The following is an 18,000-nucleotide window of genomic DNA, read 5'->3' on the forward strand; positions in this document are numbered from 1 at the left end:
CGGTTTTCAAGATAATCAGATCAACAATTTGAGCAACATTGAAATAATGCGAAGTTTTTTGAAGTATAGAAGAGACTGATACCTTTTTGTGGCTTGCAGTTGCGTTACTTGATTGTTTACAGTGAAAAACAATGTTTTGATGATATAATAATCACGAATTATAGCAAATTTTAAATAGTTTTTGCTTTTTACGAGTGAAACATTTTGGGGCTTGAACCCATGTTATTGAATGGTTTAGGGGACAAAACAGCCTTCTCAAAGCGTGTGCTTCAGTGAAGGGTATATTTAAATGGATAATTTCTGGCTTTCTCAATTTTAGCTGCAAGAATTTTATCAATGCCAGTGTTTTTGGATTCGTCTAAGTTTGCGACTATCTGTTCGGCTGCATTTATTCAATTGGTGTGCTGGTCAGCTAGTTTTTCAGACAATGTTCTGGATTGTTAATCGAGTTTTTCCCGCTATTTTTTTTTAAATTCGTTTTATCTTTTTCGTTTTTTTAAGTCACCTTTTTTCACGTTTGACTTCTGACTTACGTCACTCTGTTTCAACTGCATGGAAATTAGAATTGATTCAGCAACTATACTCAAATACGTTGAAGGTAGAATGCGAAATCAAGAGAAACGGGATAAACCAATAAAGCCCAGGCACTAAGAGCATGTTTAAAGACTTGGTGCATTAAGTTATCAGAGTTCTTTAGAGTATACTGCTAATTGATATTATTATTAAGTTTTTTTTTCCTCCAATATAGAAGCTGAACTCGCCAAATTTATTGAATCAAATGAAACTGCGGACCAAAGTAGAACACTTTTTGACACTTAGAAAACTAGGCTGTCGCCAATGAGCCAAAGAGTATACTGCTAACTGGCATTAGTATTGAGCCTATTGTTCTCCAATTTAAAAAATAATTCACAACTTTTATCTAATCTAATGGAACTGCAGAAGAAATTAGAGCACTTTTTAACACTTAGAAAAATTATGCGACTGTCGTTAATTTTTCTCTTTAGTTTTTTTCTAACGGTTTCAATCCCAAAGACAGTTAGTGAGGTCAACGGAGGCTATTTTCCAGAAATCTGCCAGCTATGTTTTCTCTGTGCAATAGGTTCGTCCAATCTGAGCCGTGCTGAGGTGAAGTTGCTTCACTCGAGGATGGCGAAATTAGAGACACGAATGGACGAAATGGAGTCAAACATATCGACACAACTGGCATTTATTACCAAGTCATTACTACAAATTACGACATCACACAACAACAGTGTATACCTAAATAAGCCCTCAAACAGCAGCAGACCATTACACCAATCCATTTATGACTACGCCAATCCAAACTTGCCAGGAGTGAACCAACAAGGTGCAGGAACACCGGTTCTATTTGCCAACTCACAGACCACTGGTTCCAAGATTCTCCAAGAAACAAAACTCACGGAGCCAACTTCTCTAACAGATTTGCCAGAGAAAGTTAACCAAACTCACTCGACTTACTGTTGAGTTTTTGTTGCCTTTCAGCATTTTTTTTTGCAGCTTATGATTTGAAAACATCGGAGTCGCAGCATCGCGGGAAATTCTTTGACGATATTTGAGAATACATTTGTGGAGAAAGCATGGAATGTTGAAATCAAAATGGGAGGAGCGAGACTCGTTGAATTCAATGTCGAAAACGTTCAATAGATGGCATGGAAATGGTGAGCGTGTTCCGCTTGGATCAACATTTACTGCAAAAACTGGTTTGATGCAAAGAATGTATCTTGCCACAAAATATCTATATTCAGTCAAATATCATTTTGGTCACATAATTTAATAATCTATTTGGAGAAAACCGACACACTTGAATCTCAGGAGAAAGCAAAGAGCTAGATGCTATTCTACAACAGTACGATCGAATGGAAAGCAAATGAACAAACAAGCTAAAAAGTTCAATCACTTACTGGCAGGTATTTTTTAAAAGAGCGCAAAAACTGATCAAACTATAAAAGAAAGTAAAAACTCAAATAATGTAATTATAACTTGAGATATTAAAATAATTAAGACAAACAAGCCTATGATATGTAAATTAACTGAATTGCAATCAGTTTGTGAGCCATGAGGCTATCATTATAGCTGTGATCTATAATCTGGCTTATTACAAGCCAATCTCTATATTACCGTAAGTGCAATTATTTATACACTTGTACACTAGATTACTTTTCACTACACAAAGCAACACATTTCGCTCATATATTTTTTGCTTCCATGTTTCGAAAGTGATTTTAATATTAGTAACGTTAGATCAATTTAAAATGCTTTTGTTCCTGTTGTGATTTGATTTTGAATCAGTTAGTAGCTGTTGTAAAGAATATAACCGTGAATAGAGTTTTGTCAAACGTCTCATTGCAAACTAATTTGGAAACAAGAAGAATCTTTTTGTAGCTGCGAAGCTGTAAGCTGAGCTGCTAACCGACCACACCATTAACTATCTGAGCAAGACAGAAAAAGATAAAGTAGACATTTTTGAATCAAATTCTGGGTTAGAAAACAAACCATTCTCTTGTAATCTTTAGTCAAACTTATCATTGAAAAATGAGAGTCATAACCATGATAACAAGAAATGTTAGATTTTTCTCACCTTTAATTTTTGAATCATTTATTTCTCACGTGACATTGAATTGAACCCACGCCCACAAAAGGATAATTGGATTGAGTATTCCATTTACCTAAAAAAACAGAGGGGAAACAGATCGCCATCATTTTTCCTCATTAACTGCCAAAGCTTAAACAAATTCAAACGGTTTTTATATTTTTTTGCGAACAACACCCAATAACACGTAAGTGAAACATAGCTGAACAAAGATTTTAGTCTTTGTTTCGAAAAATACAGCCTCTTTTAAATCAAATTGAATTATATGCAACGGTTGATGGGCATTTTAAAATTCATTTGAGTTGAAATAAGTGGATATCTGAATGAAAATTTATTTGTTGAGGTTTCCTATATACGTCATTTAGCTTACCGATCACAACATTCACTATCTGAGCAAGACAGAAAAAGATAAACTAGACAGTTTTTAATCAAATTCTGGATTAAAAATTGTTATCTTGGGGGATGCAAATACATGTACTGATGAAACGTTTTCGCTAATTGATCACTGTTTCATTCTTTTCTAAAGATCAAATAGCCAATCGAAAAGTCACAACAACTCATTTTAACTCCCAAAACAGACCGCTCTATTGTAATCGTTATTCAAACTTATCATTGAAAAATAAGAGTGATAACATGATAACGACAAGAAATTTAGAGTTTTCTGAACTTTCAATTTTAACAGAGATCTTGCTCTTGCAGAATGATGGTAAATGTACCTATGTGAGAATGACAAAGATAAGTTAGACTAATTCATCGACATTTTCAAGAAAATTGTTGAATAACAAACGCCAGCTCACAACGTTGAGATAATTGCTCAAAATTTTAAGAACTCTTTAGTCGTGGCTAACACACGAATTGCAGAATTTTTTTGCCCAAAAACATTTTTTATTCAAAAAATGAAAAAAAAAAAACGTTCTGACAGTGAGACTTAACGAACGGTTTAAAATTTTAAAAAAAGTAGTAAATAGCTAAGGCAGGCTCACAAAATTTTTGCATCGATTTTTGTACAAAAGCCACCAGCGTTTAATGGACAAGGAAAATTCATTGAACAGAAGATCAATCTGGCTGAAAAAATGGCGACAGTTAAAAGCTTCTAAGAACTATTCTCAGTTTTCTAATTATATCATATTCTAAATTAAGGGTGCACAAATTAAATTAAGGGTTGCTTGTTAATACCATAAACTTCAATGTCTGAATTAGCAAGCAGATTTGCGACATAATAAAAACTGTCTTCATTGACTCGCTAGGATATGAAATAGAAATAGCAACTGCTGATGTTGCGGCTGCTCAAGAATCTCAGCGGAACCCAACTTCGCGGCCTGGTTCTCGAGTTTTACGCCGGCCTGGTTCTTCACTCGGTTGCTATCGACTAACACTCGCGTAGTAACTATTAGTCGCTCAGTTGTAATAAAGGACTGTAACTTTATTTTTTTGTGATTGAAGTTAAGAAAATCCTTGGTGATAATCTATATCCAATCTCGTGCTGAAGTTTGTAAGGCTTCAGCCCAAAGCTAGTACTGTTGCTAACTTCTTGTTAAGAAAGCTCAACTAACTTATAACGCTCGAGATCTTAAGATCTAGCAAACTTAACAAAAAGACTAAAATTGTTAAAGAATCAAATTTTAGTCTGTCTGAGAGCCAACTGCTCTTTGTAACAGTTTCTAATGGTTCTAAATACAATATGGTTTCACTATGCAAACAATTGGGTTAAAGTAAATAATCCGCTAAATATCATTTATAACATCATTGTCACTGATCTCTGATTGGTTAATCGAATAAAGTGATTTAAGTCAATGTTTACATAGTAAATGTCAAATTACCGCACTATTTGCTTTTGTTGACATAAGCACTGATGGTACATACGTAACTCTAAATGCCTCAAATGTATGACAAATGACCTTTAATAAACACTTAAGGGATCATAGAATTAACAATTTAGCAAAATTAACAATAAATGACAAAATATCCAAAAATGCACTTTTTGCACCATATAAGTGCTAATAGCATCACTTGTAGGTATGATGCAAGGATGTTCTTTGGGTCCATGGATAGCTTAGGGGTTACCCTAACCGTGTGCTAAAACCTTGGGTTGCTCAGGTTTTCCCTTCCCAAAATCGGGGGGTGGACAAATTTTCGGTCCCAACTTGTAAAAATTTTCAGTTTTGACCTTTTTTGAGTTTTGGCAAAATTTCAAGTTTCTGAGTTTTGATTTCATTTCTGTTGGGCTGATGGCTCATGCTTCTGTTCATTAGTGGCGCTAACATCGCCGGCCCTGTTTTCGATCTCGGAAACACCATCGTAGAAGACTGGCGCCAATTTCACCACCGGCCTGTTGAATTCGCCATGTGCCATCTAGACTCTCGCTGATCGTACGACGCCATCGTTGCCTTTGAAGACTTGGATGACTCGTCCCATCTTGTACTCACATCGTTTCACTGAATCATCTACCATCCAAACAAGTTCTCCTTCTTTCAGATTTCGCACATGTTCTTTTGACCACTTTGATCTCTGATTCCATTGTGTAAGATATTCACGAGTCCATCTCTTCCAGATCATGTCAGCATATGCTTGAGCCGTTTTGAATGATTTTCTGAGATCATGGTAGCGTTCACTGGATGGCATAAATGGTGCACTTGCGTTTTCTCGTCCTAGCAGGAAGTGATTGGGTGTAAGAGCTGTCAAATCCTCTGGATCGTCACTTACTGCTGTCAGGGGTCTTGCGTTGAGAGTTTGCTCCACAAGACACATCGTTGTACTGAGTACCTCGTCTGTGAGGCTTCGGTTGTCCAAGATTGCAATCATCACTTTCTTGCAACTTTGAACCAGTCTTTCCCAGATTCCACCAAAGTGTGGCGCTCCAGGAGGGTTGAATTTCCAAACTATCTTTTTCTGAGCTAAGTCACTTTCAATCTTAGCTTTGTCCCATTCGTCCATGAATGCTTTGAGTTCCTTGGCTGCTCCAACGAAGTTTGTGCCGTTGTCGCTGATGATGGTACTTGGGTAGCCACGTCGTGCGATGAATCTTATCACTGCCGCTAGACATGACTCGGTGTCCAATGACTGTGCAACTTCGATGTGTACTGCTCTGGTTGTCAGACAAGTGAAGAGGCAGCACCATCTCTTCAATGTACGTCGTAGGAACCCCACTTCTATGGGTCCGAAGTAGTCAAATCCGGTATGGGTGAATGGGAACACATGTTCATCAAGTCGTTCTCGTGGTAGATCCGCCATCGGTGGGTGAATGGGGTTGGCGTTCCTGTGTCTGCATTTGATGCATCTGGACTTGATTTTTCGTAACGCATTTCGTATTCCAATGATCCAGTATTTTTGTTGGAGCATGTTTCTCACGTATTCTGTGCCTTCGTGTAGGTTGTCACGATGAGCTCTCTCCAACAGAAGTTGTACTACTGGATGCTTTGCTGTCAACAGTATTGGATGTTTTGCATTGTAATCGAGGTTTGAATGCTTCAGTCGACCTTTCACTCGAATTGTTCCATCTTCCTCTATGAAGGGTGACAATTTGGCGATGTTCAATGTTTTTGAGATTTCCTTGCTGTTTGTTATCGACTTCGAAACATTCGGGAAGCTTTCGGCTTGAACAAATCGCAACAGAATTTGTTCTGCTCCATGGATCTCCTCAGCTTTGAGAAGTCCCTTCTGCTTCGTCTTGAACCTCATGCAGTAGGCAATAAAGTTTCTGATTCTATTGAAGCTGCTGTATCGGTCCCAAACAAATGGTTGATGTAGTTTAGTTTCTGCGGCTACAGTACTTGTAGCTTGCTCAGCTTCAATTTTGTTCGCTTGGCACCACGGCTTTGGCCATTTTTCTTCATCTGTGTGGAGCCATGCCGGCCCGTTTAACCACACGGATTCCTTGAGGCCTTCGATAGACATTCCTCTAGTGCCGATGTCCGCAGGGTTCTCGATGCCTTTGACATGTCTCCATTGATCCATGGAAGAGCTCTCCAGTATTTCAGCTGCTCTGTTTGCAACAAACACTTGTTGCTTCTTGTGAGCTGATTGTAGCCACTGCAGCACCGTTGATGAATCAGTCCAATGATAGACTTTGTCGATTTTCACGTCATGTTCTCTCAGTATCTGTCTCTTTAGACGAACTCCGTAAACTGCGGCTTGAAGTTCTAACTTCGGAATTGTCGTGTGTCTGATGGGTGCTACACGGCATTTTCCAATTACATAGGTCAGTTTCAGCGTTGCTTCATCCTGCAGATATGCCACTATGCACATCGCTTCTTCTGATGCATCTGTGAAGATGTGGAGTCTCAAGTTTGTACATCCGTTTTCGAAATAAAGTCGATTTATTGACATCGTCCTTATTTCTCTCAATTCAGAACACCAATCACTGAACAGTTTTGAGTGTTCTGCTGACAATTCTTTGTCCCATGCTTGTCCCATTGCTGCCCAAATGCTTTTGAGCAGAAACCGCATTCGTATCGTGAAGGGTGAACATATTCCAAGTGGGTCGAACACTGCTGAGACAAAGGATAGGACAATTCTCTGAGTTATTTTTGCTGGAACTTCTTGCTCAGTTCCACGACAGACAATGAGACTGTCTGTATCCACATTCCAGTTGAGTCCTAGGATTGAAGATGATTGTGGTTCTGCTTCGAAAGTTTTCACAACTTTCGTTGATCTGTCTGTCTCTGGAATGTGTGACTTGACTTCTTCGTCACTTGCTATCAATTTCGTCAACTTGAAACCACCTTTGATGAGGATGTCTCTGACTTTCTGATAAATTTCAATCGCTTCTTGAGGTGTTCTGACTGACTTGAGGAAGTCGTCCATGTAGAAGTTTCGCTGAACCACTTTGACAAGATTTTCGTCGTTGACTGCATTATCTTTCGCCACTTGGTGCAAGGCGTAATTTGCACAAGTCGGCGAGCTTTTCGCCCCAAAAACGTGTCGTGTGTACTCGTAGACTTCTATCCTCCGCTCTGGATCTTCCCTCCAGAGGAATCGTAAACATCGGCTGTCATCTTTTGGGACGGCTACTTGAAGAAACATTGCTTCTATGTCGGCTGATAAGGCTATTTGGTGTTCTCGGAAGCGAAAGATGATTCCGATCAAACTCTGCAGCAGGTCTGGCCCAGGTAGAAGTTTGTCGTTTAGGGCTACACCTTGATACTTCGCTGCTGCGTTGCACACTCTTCTGACTTTTTTGGGTTTGTGCGGGTTTATGACAGGATGTGGTAAATACCATTGCAGTTTGTCTTTGGTTTCATTCAGTTCAGCTTGATCTACTTTCCGAACGTATCCAGCGTTGACATCTGTGTCAATGGTTTCTTGGTAGCGCTTCTTTAGCGCCTCGTCTTTCTGCAGGCGTCGTTCTAAGGACTTGAGTTGCCCCATTGCAGAGTAGAAGTTGTTTGGTAACTTCACTTCGTCCTCTCGCCACAGAAGTCCAACTTCGTATCTTTCACCATTGAATCGTGTTGTATGTTCCAACGTCTTGATTGCTCGTTGTTCTTCTTTCGAATGTCCAGTGACATCGCAGTTTGAAGCATAGGACTCGATATTCCACCACTTACTCAACTGGTTTGCTAATTTGTCATCTGCAATTGATGTTGCTGTTGTGGCAAGAGTTGCTGCTTGCTTCGCTGGTAGGGGTCCACTTAAAGCCCAACCAATCTTTGATTTCTCTGCCCATGGTGCAGTTTTGTCTTCTGACTTCTTGAATTCAAAAGGGTGATGAATGTCGTAGCAATCTTGTCCAAGAATCACTTGAACATCATTTAGATTGTAGCTTTGATCTGGCAAGTTCCTCAGATGTGGGTAACGGTCTTTCAATTCTTGCAACTCTACAATCTGGTCACCCAATTTCAGTTTTTCGTGTACGTAGAACTGCACTGTTGTCAATGGTCGAGACTTCTCATGCGCTGAAACAGCTATTGGCACTATTTCAGTCTTTACATCCTGTGATCCATGGATCCCTGCTACTGGTAGAGATGCTTTTCTGCCTTGGAGATGGAGTTATGACACCACTGATTTGTCCACAAACGAGATTGAGGATCCTGAATCACACATTGCTAGTACATTTAGGCTTAAGTCTCTGTTAGTCAGCTTGATTCGTACCACTGGAAGTCCTCCTTGGGTGATGTTAGTTGCTACTGCCGTTGTAGCATCTGAGACATTCCTTGTAGTCTCCTTCTTCGGTAGTTCGCTGTGCAAAAGCCTGTTGTGCCGCCTTCCACAGCTGGGTACGCTGCCGATCCTGCTTCTGCAGTCCTTCGACATATGACCTGGTTTCAAGCAATTGAAACACAGTCGGAACTTCTGGACATGCTCTCGTCGTTCATTTACTTTCAGTGACTTAAACTTTTCACACGTCCAAATAGGATGTTGCCCGTCTTTGAAGGGACATTCGAAATTCTTGGGTTTGCTTGACTCTTCAGCGTTTGAAGCAAAGGTACTCGTCTTCGGTTTATCACGGCTTTGAAATTTGTTTCTGTCAAACGACGAGCTTGTCTGTGCTAACAAATTCTCATGAATTGTAGCTTTGGAGGCAAGCCACTCTTTGAAAATAATCAGGTTACCTCTCAGTAGTCGACGATCTTGCATATACTGCAACCACTGTTCTCTCAGTTGCGGAGAAAGTTTTCTGGTTGTCGAACTTAGCACTGCTTCTGCTTCTAGGCCTGATGTGTATCCAAGTTGGGTCAAGGTGTTCACCACATTTGTAACCACATTTGCGAATTTGACAATGCTCGTAGAATCGTCATGTCGAACTGGAGGATGAGTTAGTATTTTCTTGAATTGCGCGTTGACGATGAAATCTGATCTTCCATACTTCTCACAGAGTATATTCCAAGCATGATAGTATGATTGCGAGCTGAATCCCATTCCCGATATTGCTGCTTTTGCTTGACCCGTGAGACTGGTCTTGAGGTATTGCATCTTTTCTGTATCGCTGATTGGCTTTTGATGAACAACAACATCAAAAAGACCTGACCACTCTGGCCACTCCAGAGGATCTCCTGAAAACTCAGTCAGTTTTAGTTTTGGCAAGCCGCTGGCACCACTGCTTGGTACTGGTTGGTAGATCACTTGGGGAGTGGTGTGATTCATTGTGCTCCTGTTTCTGCTCTCGGCAGACCTGTTCCGAAAGTTGTTATTGGGACTCTGACTCCTGTTTCTGTATTGAACTGCTGACGTTCGCTGCTGCTGAAACGTCGTCCTTGTCAACGGCGGTGCTGGTGGGTCCGTTACTCTAATTGATTTACGGACTTCTGGTTTCTTGAGAATGCACGGTTCTGTTAGTTGGGTTGAGAAAAGCCTTTCGCCTGGGTGGAACAGTGGGGTAGTTTTCGGGTAGGTGCTGAAACGTTTTTCAGCTCTGTCCTTAGTGACATTCGTTGGAGGGTCGATAACAACATTTGGAGATAGTGGTCGTTGAGGGACAGACTGTTGAGCCCCTGCTTCTGCCCACCTCTCTATTCTTTCTTGATTTCGTTTTGATCCAACACTTTCTATCTCATCTGCCACTGATCCGGATGCTCTTGAGCTTCCTTTGGTCAGCTCAAGTTTCAGACGTCTTTGTTCTTCTTCTTCCTCTGCTTTCCTTCTTTCGTTTTCAAGAGCTCGCTCATGCTGTCGAAAACGCAGTTCGTCTTCTTGCTGTTGCATCCTCAGACGTAACTCTTGCTCTTGTTGCTGCTGTTGCTGTTGTAAACGTAACTCTTCTTGCTGGCGACGAAGTTCTATTTCCTCACGCTCTTGCTCTAACTCCAACTGGTGCTCTCGCAGTCGTTGCTCTGTTTCATTCTTTGCTCTTAGGTTTTCGAGCTCCATTTCTTCAATCTGTCGCCTTCTCGATGATCGCGAGTTGGCGATACTGGGTTGCTTTCTGTTTCCATGTGTAGCAGAACGCTTGGAAGAGACCTCGGCGTTCTCCTCAGCATTTTCTTTTGCTCCATTACCTGTATCAATTACAGTTTCGTCGTTTGGGTCTTTGTCACCAGCCGATGTAGTTGACACTAAAGATGTTTGATTTCCACAATCCTTGCTGAACCTGTACTGGTTGATCAGGTCTTGATATTGACTTCTCGTTTTACTGAAATTCGCAAACCCATCGGGACAACCTTCTGTATTCAATATTCGAAGAGCTTCTGCGTAAATTTCATCTAGCTTTTCTAATAATCGTTCCATCTGATCACACAGTATCTGTCTTTCGGAGTCGCTTAAATTTTCTGATTTCAATTTCTTTTCGAGTTCTCCCAATTCGTGCTCAATTAGATTAGCATCTTTCCATAATTTGTACCATCGCAATGTGTATTTCCGGTAATCGACGACTACTGCGCGACAATCTTCAATATCTTGGAGATCTGGTATTTTGTCAACTACCCATCTCAAAACTTTTTTCTTTTCTTCTAACATACGCTTGGTGTCATTGTCAAAGTTTTCAAAATACTTTGGTTTTAATAGTAACCTCTGCTGTTGTCGGTTGTCTTCCAAGTCGTCGTACGTCCTGAAGAAACATTGATAAGCACTTTCGGCTGTCATTGTTTTGTTTTGTGTTAGGTAGCCTTCTAGCTCGTTGATGTGTCTGGAGAAGGACTTGAGTAGGTCAGCTTGCTCTTTCTCTAACGTCTTGAGTTGACCACTCGCCTTCCAATCAGCTGTCTTCCAGTGTCTGTTGGGACTTTTGCTGGCCATCGTTGCTGATTTTGTTTTGGTCCACCAGGTTGAATCGAAGATTCCTCTCTGTTCGTGTCACTGCTGTTGATGTTGTCCGGGTCGGCGGACCAAATGTTGCGGCTGCTCAAGAATCTCAGCGGAACCCAACTTCGCGGCCTGGTTCTCGAGTTTTACGCCGGCCTGGTTCTTCACTCGGTTGCTATCGACTAACACTCGCGTAGTAACTATTAGTCGCTCAGTTGTAATAAAGGACTGTAACTTTATTTTTTGTGATTGAAGTTAAGAAAATCCTTGGTGATAATCTATATCCAATCTCGTGCTGAAGTTTGTAAGGCTTCAGCCCAAAGCTAGTACTGTTGCTAACTTCTTGTTAAGAAAGCTCAACTAACTTATAACGCTCGAGATCTTAAGATCTAGCAAACTTAACAAAAAGACTAATATTGTTAAAGAATCAAATTTTAGTCTGTCTGAGAGCCAACTGCTCTTTGTAACAGTTTCTAATGGTTCTAAATACAATATGGTTTCACTATGCAAACAATTGGGTTAAAGTAAATAATCCGCTAAATATCATTTATAACATCATTGTCACTGATCTCTGATTGGTTAATCGAATAAAGTGATTTAAGTCAATGTTTACATAGTAAATGTCAAATTACCGCACTATTTGCTTTTGTTGACATAAGCACTGATGGTACATACGTAACTCTAAATGCCTCAAATGTATGACAAATGACCTTTAATAAACACTTAAGGGATCATAGAATTAACAATTTAGCAAAATTAACAATAAATGACAAAATATCCAAAAATGCACTTTTTGCACCATATAAGTGCTAATAGCATCACTTGTAGGTATGATGCAAGGATGTTCGTTGGGTCCATGGATAGCTTAGGGGTTACCCTAACCGTGTGCTAAAACCTTGGGTTGCTCAGGTTTTCCCTTCCCAAAATCGGGGGGGTGGACAAATTTTCGGTCCCAACTTGTAAAAATTTTCAGTTTTGACCTTTTTTGAGTTTTGGCAAAATTTCAAGTTTCTGAGTTTTGATTTCATTTCTGTTGGTCTGATGGCTCATGCTTCTGTTCATTAGTGGCGCTAACAGCTGAAATAACGGTACCTCTCATGAAGTCGTGCAAAATGACTACAGGGCTACATCGTCAGCTGACTACGAATGAGTGCATAAAGGAGAAATTTTGCAAATTAATATGATGTGAATATTCTTCACAGCAATTTTCAAAAAGAGCAATAAATTGGACCGGTTCAAGCAATTTCTCTAATTCCAAGTTTTGCAAAAATTTTTTCGCTACTTTTTTTACACTCAGATGAGAAATTTTGTCGATAAGCAAACAATTATTGATAAAGAGCAATTATTAATCCAGAACAAAATGCAACGGATGCCTTTTTACAGCTAGTTCAAAAGCATTTAATTCCGTTGCGTATAATATTTTCCTTTCAAATACTGAACTGTTATTTTTTTCCAGGAAGCAAAATGATTTCTCCATTTCTTGCTAATTGCCGACAAACTGTAAAAATAAGTGGCTTTTTCTGATTGCGAAGTTGTAAATCAAGGTGTGCACAGTGAACTGTTTTATGACCACTCGTTTATATGTTTCATGTGACTGGTTTTCCGCTCACATTGAAGCAACAGACTGTAACTCAGTCGCAGATCACACAAGTTTGGTCTGTTGGGGGATAGAAAGCATTTGGCGTAAAAAGATCAAGGAAGTCTTGCAGAAAACAGAAGAAAATGTAGAGGTAAACGAAGTAACTTTGGGCACAAACAAAATCAAAGATTGTTTTTTTTTCAGGCAACAGTACCGTTCTCAGATGTCTTTCAAATATAAAAGTTTTCACAACACAGAAATGTTACAAGTACCTTGATTTTGAAATAGACAGGGCCCTTATTTTTGATGAGCAGCTAAGAAGAATGTTAAGAATATGGACCGTGCTATATTATCAATATAGCTAATAAATTATCAATTTCCACTGAACATGCGAATTGCTCTTTTATCCACTGAACCTGCAATTCATTAACCAACAGATTGACTGTGGTATAAAGATATGGTTTCGACGTTATTAATATGACAGAGCAAGAGACCTGCTAGTACACATAAGAGTTTTACCAGCTGAGTTCACAATAGCAATAATGTCATTAATCAGTTTTCTTTGACTTGGTCGAATCAGAAAACTTTGAAAAATTTTACATGTACTTGAGTCTTCAGCAAAATTTTTGAACAAAACAATTCAAAGTTGGACGGAACGTCAAAATCAAGTTTGGAATGAATTCAATTGTTCGTCGATGAGTACAAAAATGGAATAAATTACCACAATGACTTCGGTCTTCAAGAAATGAAAACACTTAAGGACATTTTGTATGATTTTTTGGTCTCACAGAGTGAAAAAAAATCCTTTGAAAGGTGATTAGGGATTTTTTAAACTTACATTTAATTTTAGAATTAAAACATTTTCAAGAATTTTTTCCATTGATTTTTTAAGGTAATTGATGTTTTTAAATATATGCATGATTGATTTTGCGTTGTTTTTTTTAAAGTGTTTGACCGCTTGATTATTGTGTTTTTGATGCAAAAAGAAGAAAAATTAAGGTTAGGTATACCAAAAAGTGACAGCAATGTATATAATTTTACTTTGCTGATTTTTCGGCTCAATTGAGCTTGTGAAGAAATATGGATTAAATTGTGCAAAATAATAACACAAATTATCCAAATTATAACCCAAAAAATTTTTAATCCCTGTTTTTTTAAAGTTGAATGACCGCAAATCCTAGAAATTTTATATAAATTATCTAATTAAAGTTGTATTAGAGATCAATTAAGAATAAAAGACACCAGAAAACTGTCGATCATTGAAGTTGTCAACATCAGGTGCAATTTTTCATATGCGTTGATATATGTTCCACAGTGGGCATCAATAATTTCTATAGGTTTTTTGTCAAGAAACATGCTTTAATGTTTTTTTTTACATAATTTTGTAAAAAAAATTCAAACAAAAGCATGACCATATAATTACTGCGAGAATTAGCTAAAGATATTTAATTGATTACCTATTTTGATCATATCATACACCTAATCGGAAGAAAAGCATTGACACGAAAATAAATGTTCGCATCATATACTATTCGAGGATGAAATAATTTTTTTATTAGAAGACGCACTCCGTTACGGTTCAGAGCCAGAAAGGGGGGGGGGGGGGTAACAACCCAGACGATAGAAAGTAAGAGATAAGAAATTTTAAATGACTTCGGAAAAATTCCAATCTTTAAAAGTTTTGATCTACTTGCACTAAAATTTGTATCTGCAAAATGGCAATTAACTGTATTTTTGAAAAGGAAATTTATAAAAAAAAACGTTGAAGGAAAATGTCGTGCTTGGCATAAAGTTATCGTTCATTCTCCATCCAAACGTAACTAAGCAATTCTATGGATTAAAATCTGAGAGAGAGAGAGAGAAAAGACACCTGAATTACTATCATACAGGTACAAGTACCAGAAAAATGTAACCAACATTACATTATTACGACAGAAAGTGTATGGGGAAATGAACAAAAAAAAGTAATTTAAAATAGTTGAAGAGTTCAAATTTAATATACTCAAGCTCCTTGTTCGGGTTTAATAAGAACTTAAGATAAACTTAGAAGTTAGTAAAAACCTGAATATTGTATAGCAGATTAAAGTTTACAAGACCGCCAGTGATCATTGCTGATTTAGAACAATTTGTTGTTTGTGTTTTCAGTAACAATTGTTTTAGAGAATATCTGCTCTGTTTTGAATTAAGAAGTTTCTGTTTTGTTGTTCGATCATGCTCATTTCAAAGACTAGCCGCAAAGCTTCCGTAGGATTTCTAATATATAGACTTTTGAAAGTGATTACTTTGGAGAAATTGAGAGTGCGGCAATTAAGCTTAAGATCCAAAGTGGGAAACGAAAGGTCAGTGAAAGAAGGCAGCTGATTTTTAATGAGTTTAACTAAATAATTGATACACGAATAAGCAAGAAAATTTTCAAAGCAAAGTATATCGTATTTTCTTTCCAGGTCTGATGACCGGTCAAACTTTTTTCTGAAAAAGGCAGTTTTGATACTCCAGTTTAATTGCCGATCAATTGAAGATATCGCCTCTTTGGAAAGGCTTGTTAAAAGAAGAATAGGATATTCTAGTTGACTGATTGGGTAAACTACCACGAATTTGGGTTAAAGTTTTAATACTTGTCGGAAATACTTGTTTTAATACTTGTTTTAATACTTTTTTCAGAGTTTAAAGTTTTAATACTTGTTTTAATACTTTTTTCAGAGTATGTTTCACTTGTATATCATACTTGAGGTGTTTGTCTAAGTGTACACCTAGGTATTTGATGCTGTGACTTGGTTCAATTTTTTCGTTGCATAAATCTAATGTCATCAATTCTGTTCTTTTTGCTAACGATGGTTTGGAAAAATTTATGAAGTCGGTTTTCTTAGAATTGACCTGAAGGTGGTTGTATTCAAAAAAATGGACTGAGTTTTCTAAGCTGTGTTCAAGTTCTTGCTTCGCCATTTGAGGATATACATTGGATGTGAAAACAAGTGTATCATCGGCATTTTGAACTATTTTGGAGGTGATTCTTAAATCTTTCATTTCATTGTCATAAATGAGAAACAAGACCGGACCAAGGATGGTTCCCTGCGGAACACCTTGTTTAAATCTGATCCAGTTTGAGCTGATGCCACTAAGTTTAACTCTTTGTAAGCGGTCTGTAAGAAAATCGTGTATTAAAGCACAAGAAAAATTGTCAAAACCAAGGGAGACTAGCTTACTTTGCAAGCGATGGTGGCAAATGGAATCAAATGCCTTTGAAAGGTCTAGTGCAGCGCAAAAGACGCTTTCATTAGCCTCCATGTTTTGACGTACACATTCCGTGAAGTATAGCAGAGCATGTTTTGTAGATCTGGACTAATCAAATCTCCATCAAAGTTAAACTCGATGGGAAGCTGCCTCGCAAAAAATCGCCAATAATCGGAGCAATTTATGAAATTCTTTCGCTGGGTTCCATGGTCATCAAGGCGTAGCCAATCAGTTCAATCTTTAAGAGTCCAGCAAACTGGATGTTTGCGTCCGAAAAAAAACAACCCTGCCAAATTCAGGTGTCCCGTGGAGTGATGGATGCCATTTTAGTAGTACTCGCAAAGGAAACCGCTTCCATACGAAAAATCAACAGAAGGAAAAATTGCGTTAGGGAAATTAAAAAGGAAATGAAGATATATTAAAATTGGGCGCCAGAGTGCTGAGAAGGTCTCCTTGGCATCCTCACCTAACTCTGACTTAAAACGGGCCCTCAATTCTCGAAAGTCTTAGTTACCTTCAATAGATCGTCAAAACCGGCTACACATAGCTATCCTCCCCAATTACGACATCATTCTGATGTTGACGTCATTAATTCGGATTACGAATTTGATCAAGAGCAACAGAATTGGGATCATGAGAATGAAATCTTGAAACTGATCCACATATTTATATAAATTATTCCTCGAAAAAATTCATTATTTAAAATTTTATCTCCAACAATTATATTAATAACTTTCACTAGACTTGATTATCAGTAGATAAATCTTTTAGTTATGATAACCAACAAATACTGTTATTAATTTCATTTTAATATTGTTAACCACTTTAAAGCAGTTAAACACTGTTTAAAGAATTGCAGTGACCCATTCATTTGGGGGAGGGGGGATGTGGTACGAACTAACAGTGTACCTATTTAACTGTACAATCGCTTTGTATTTATGCCTTTTTTAATTCTGTATTCTGTATTTTTAATTTTTTATTCTGCCCGCGAATACCGCAATTCAGTTCAAACTATAATTGATTTTTAATTTATTCATATATAAATTCTAGTATCGCAATTTTCCTTAGTATTTTGCCTCTTCGTGACAAAATGCACAATTTACTCTAGTTTTCTCACAATTTAATCTAGTTTATAAAACTCTAGTTTTCCTCTGGATTCAAAATACGTGATAGAAAAGCAACGTTGATCACTTTAGTTGTCGTTGGATTTGCACCCCATTCCTATATTTTAAAACTTTAAAATGAATTACATATTTGCTACACAAATACAATAATGATGATTTTTCCTCCCCCTCCACACAGGTGAAACGCTGGTTTCCAGAAAATTTGCTTACATAATGGTAATCAAATTAAAATGTTGTTTAAAATGGTTTTGAAAAAAATGTGAACCGATTTAAATTCTGGAAGTTTAACGGTAATCTTATTTTTGAAAAAAATTAATCAGTTTTCGAACTTGCTGTTTTGCTACTCTGATTTTGCGTCTTCATCAAGATACTGTTAACTCTAGTCCGTTTTTGACATCTTTCAGCTATCTATTTTAATGTCAGGTAGAACTACTCTTTAGATTCTTTTTGATCAATTTTAATATTCAATATGCATGAGGTTTATGTCTTCAATAAAAACTCAAGTATTAGTGGTGTTGTTAAAGTGAAAGATGTTACCCACATGAATGAATTCAAAAAACCTATGTGCCGATAATAACTCATGAACCACCATCATATCCGCCAGCAATTCCAGCTGCACAATTGAACGACCAAATGGTATCTGATGAGTCCAATTTTTCTAAAGAGCCGGAATTTTTCGTGGTTATTGGGACACCCTTGCTACCGACACTGTTAAAAAGACCCACGTTTGTTGGGAAAAGACCGTTGAGCTTCTCCCCAGTTCTAGAATAGGAGAATCT

General features: G+C 38.0%; 1 protein-coding gene across 1 annotated transcript in view; it reads left to right on the forward strand.

Annotated features, from left to right (window-relative positions):
• Nucleotides 1-2,360, forward strand: part of LOC142338076 (uncharacterized) — a 200,544-nt gene extending 198,184 nt beyond the window's left edge. Inside the window, exon 25 of the mRNA XM_075387709.1 lies at nt 1,100-2,360. Within this exon, the coding sequence (XP_075243824.1) occupies nt 1,100-1,485 (386 nt within the window). The 3' untranslated portion in view covers nt 1,486-2,360. The remainder of the gene's footprint in view (nt 1-1,099) is intronic.
• The last annotated feature ends 15,640 nt before the right edge of the window (nt 2,361-18,000 follow it).

The sequence above is a fragment of the Convolutriloba macropyga genome, chromosome 4 (genome assembly GCF_964194025.1).
Source record: "Convolutriloba macropyga chromosome 4, txConMacr16.3, whole genome shotgun sequence".
Lineage (NCBI taxonomy): Eukaryota > Metazoa > Xenacoelomorpha > Acoela > Convolutidae > Convolutriloba > Convolutriloba macropyga.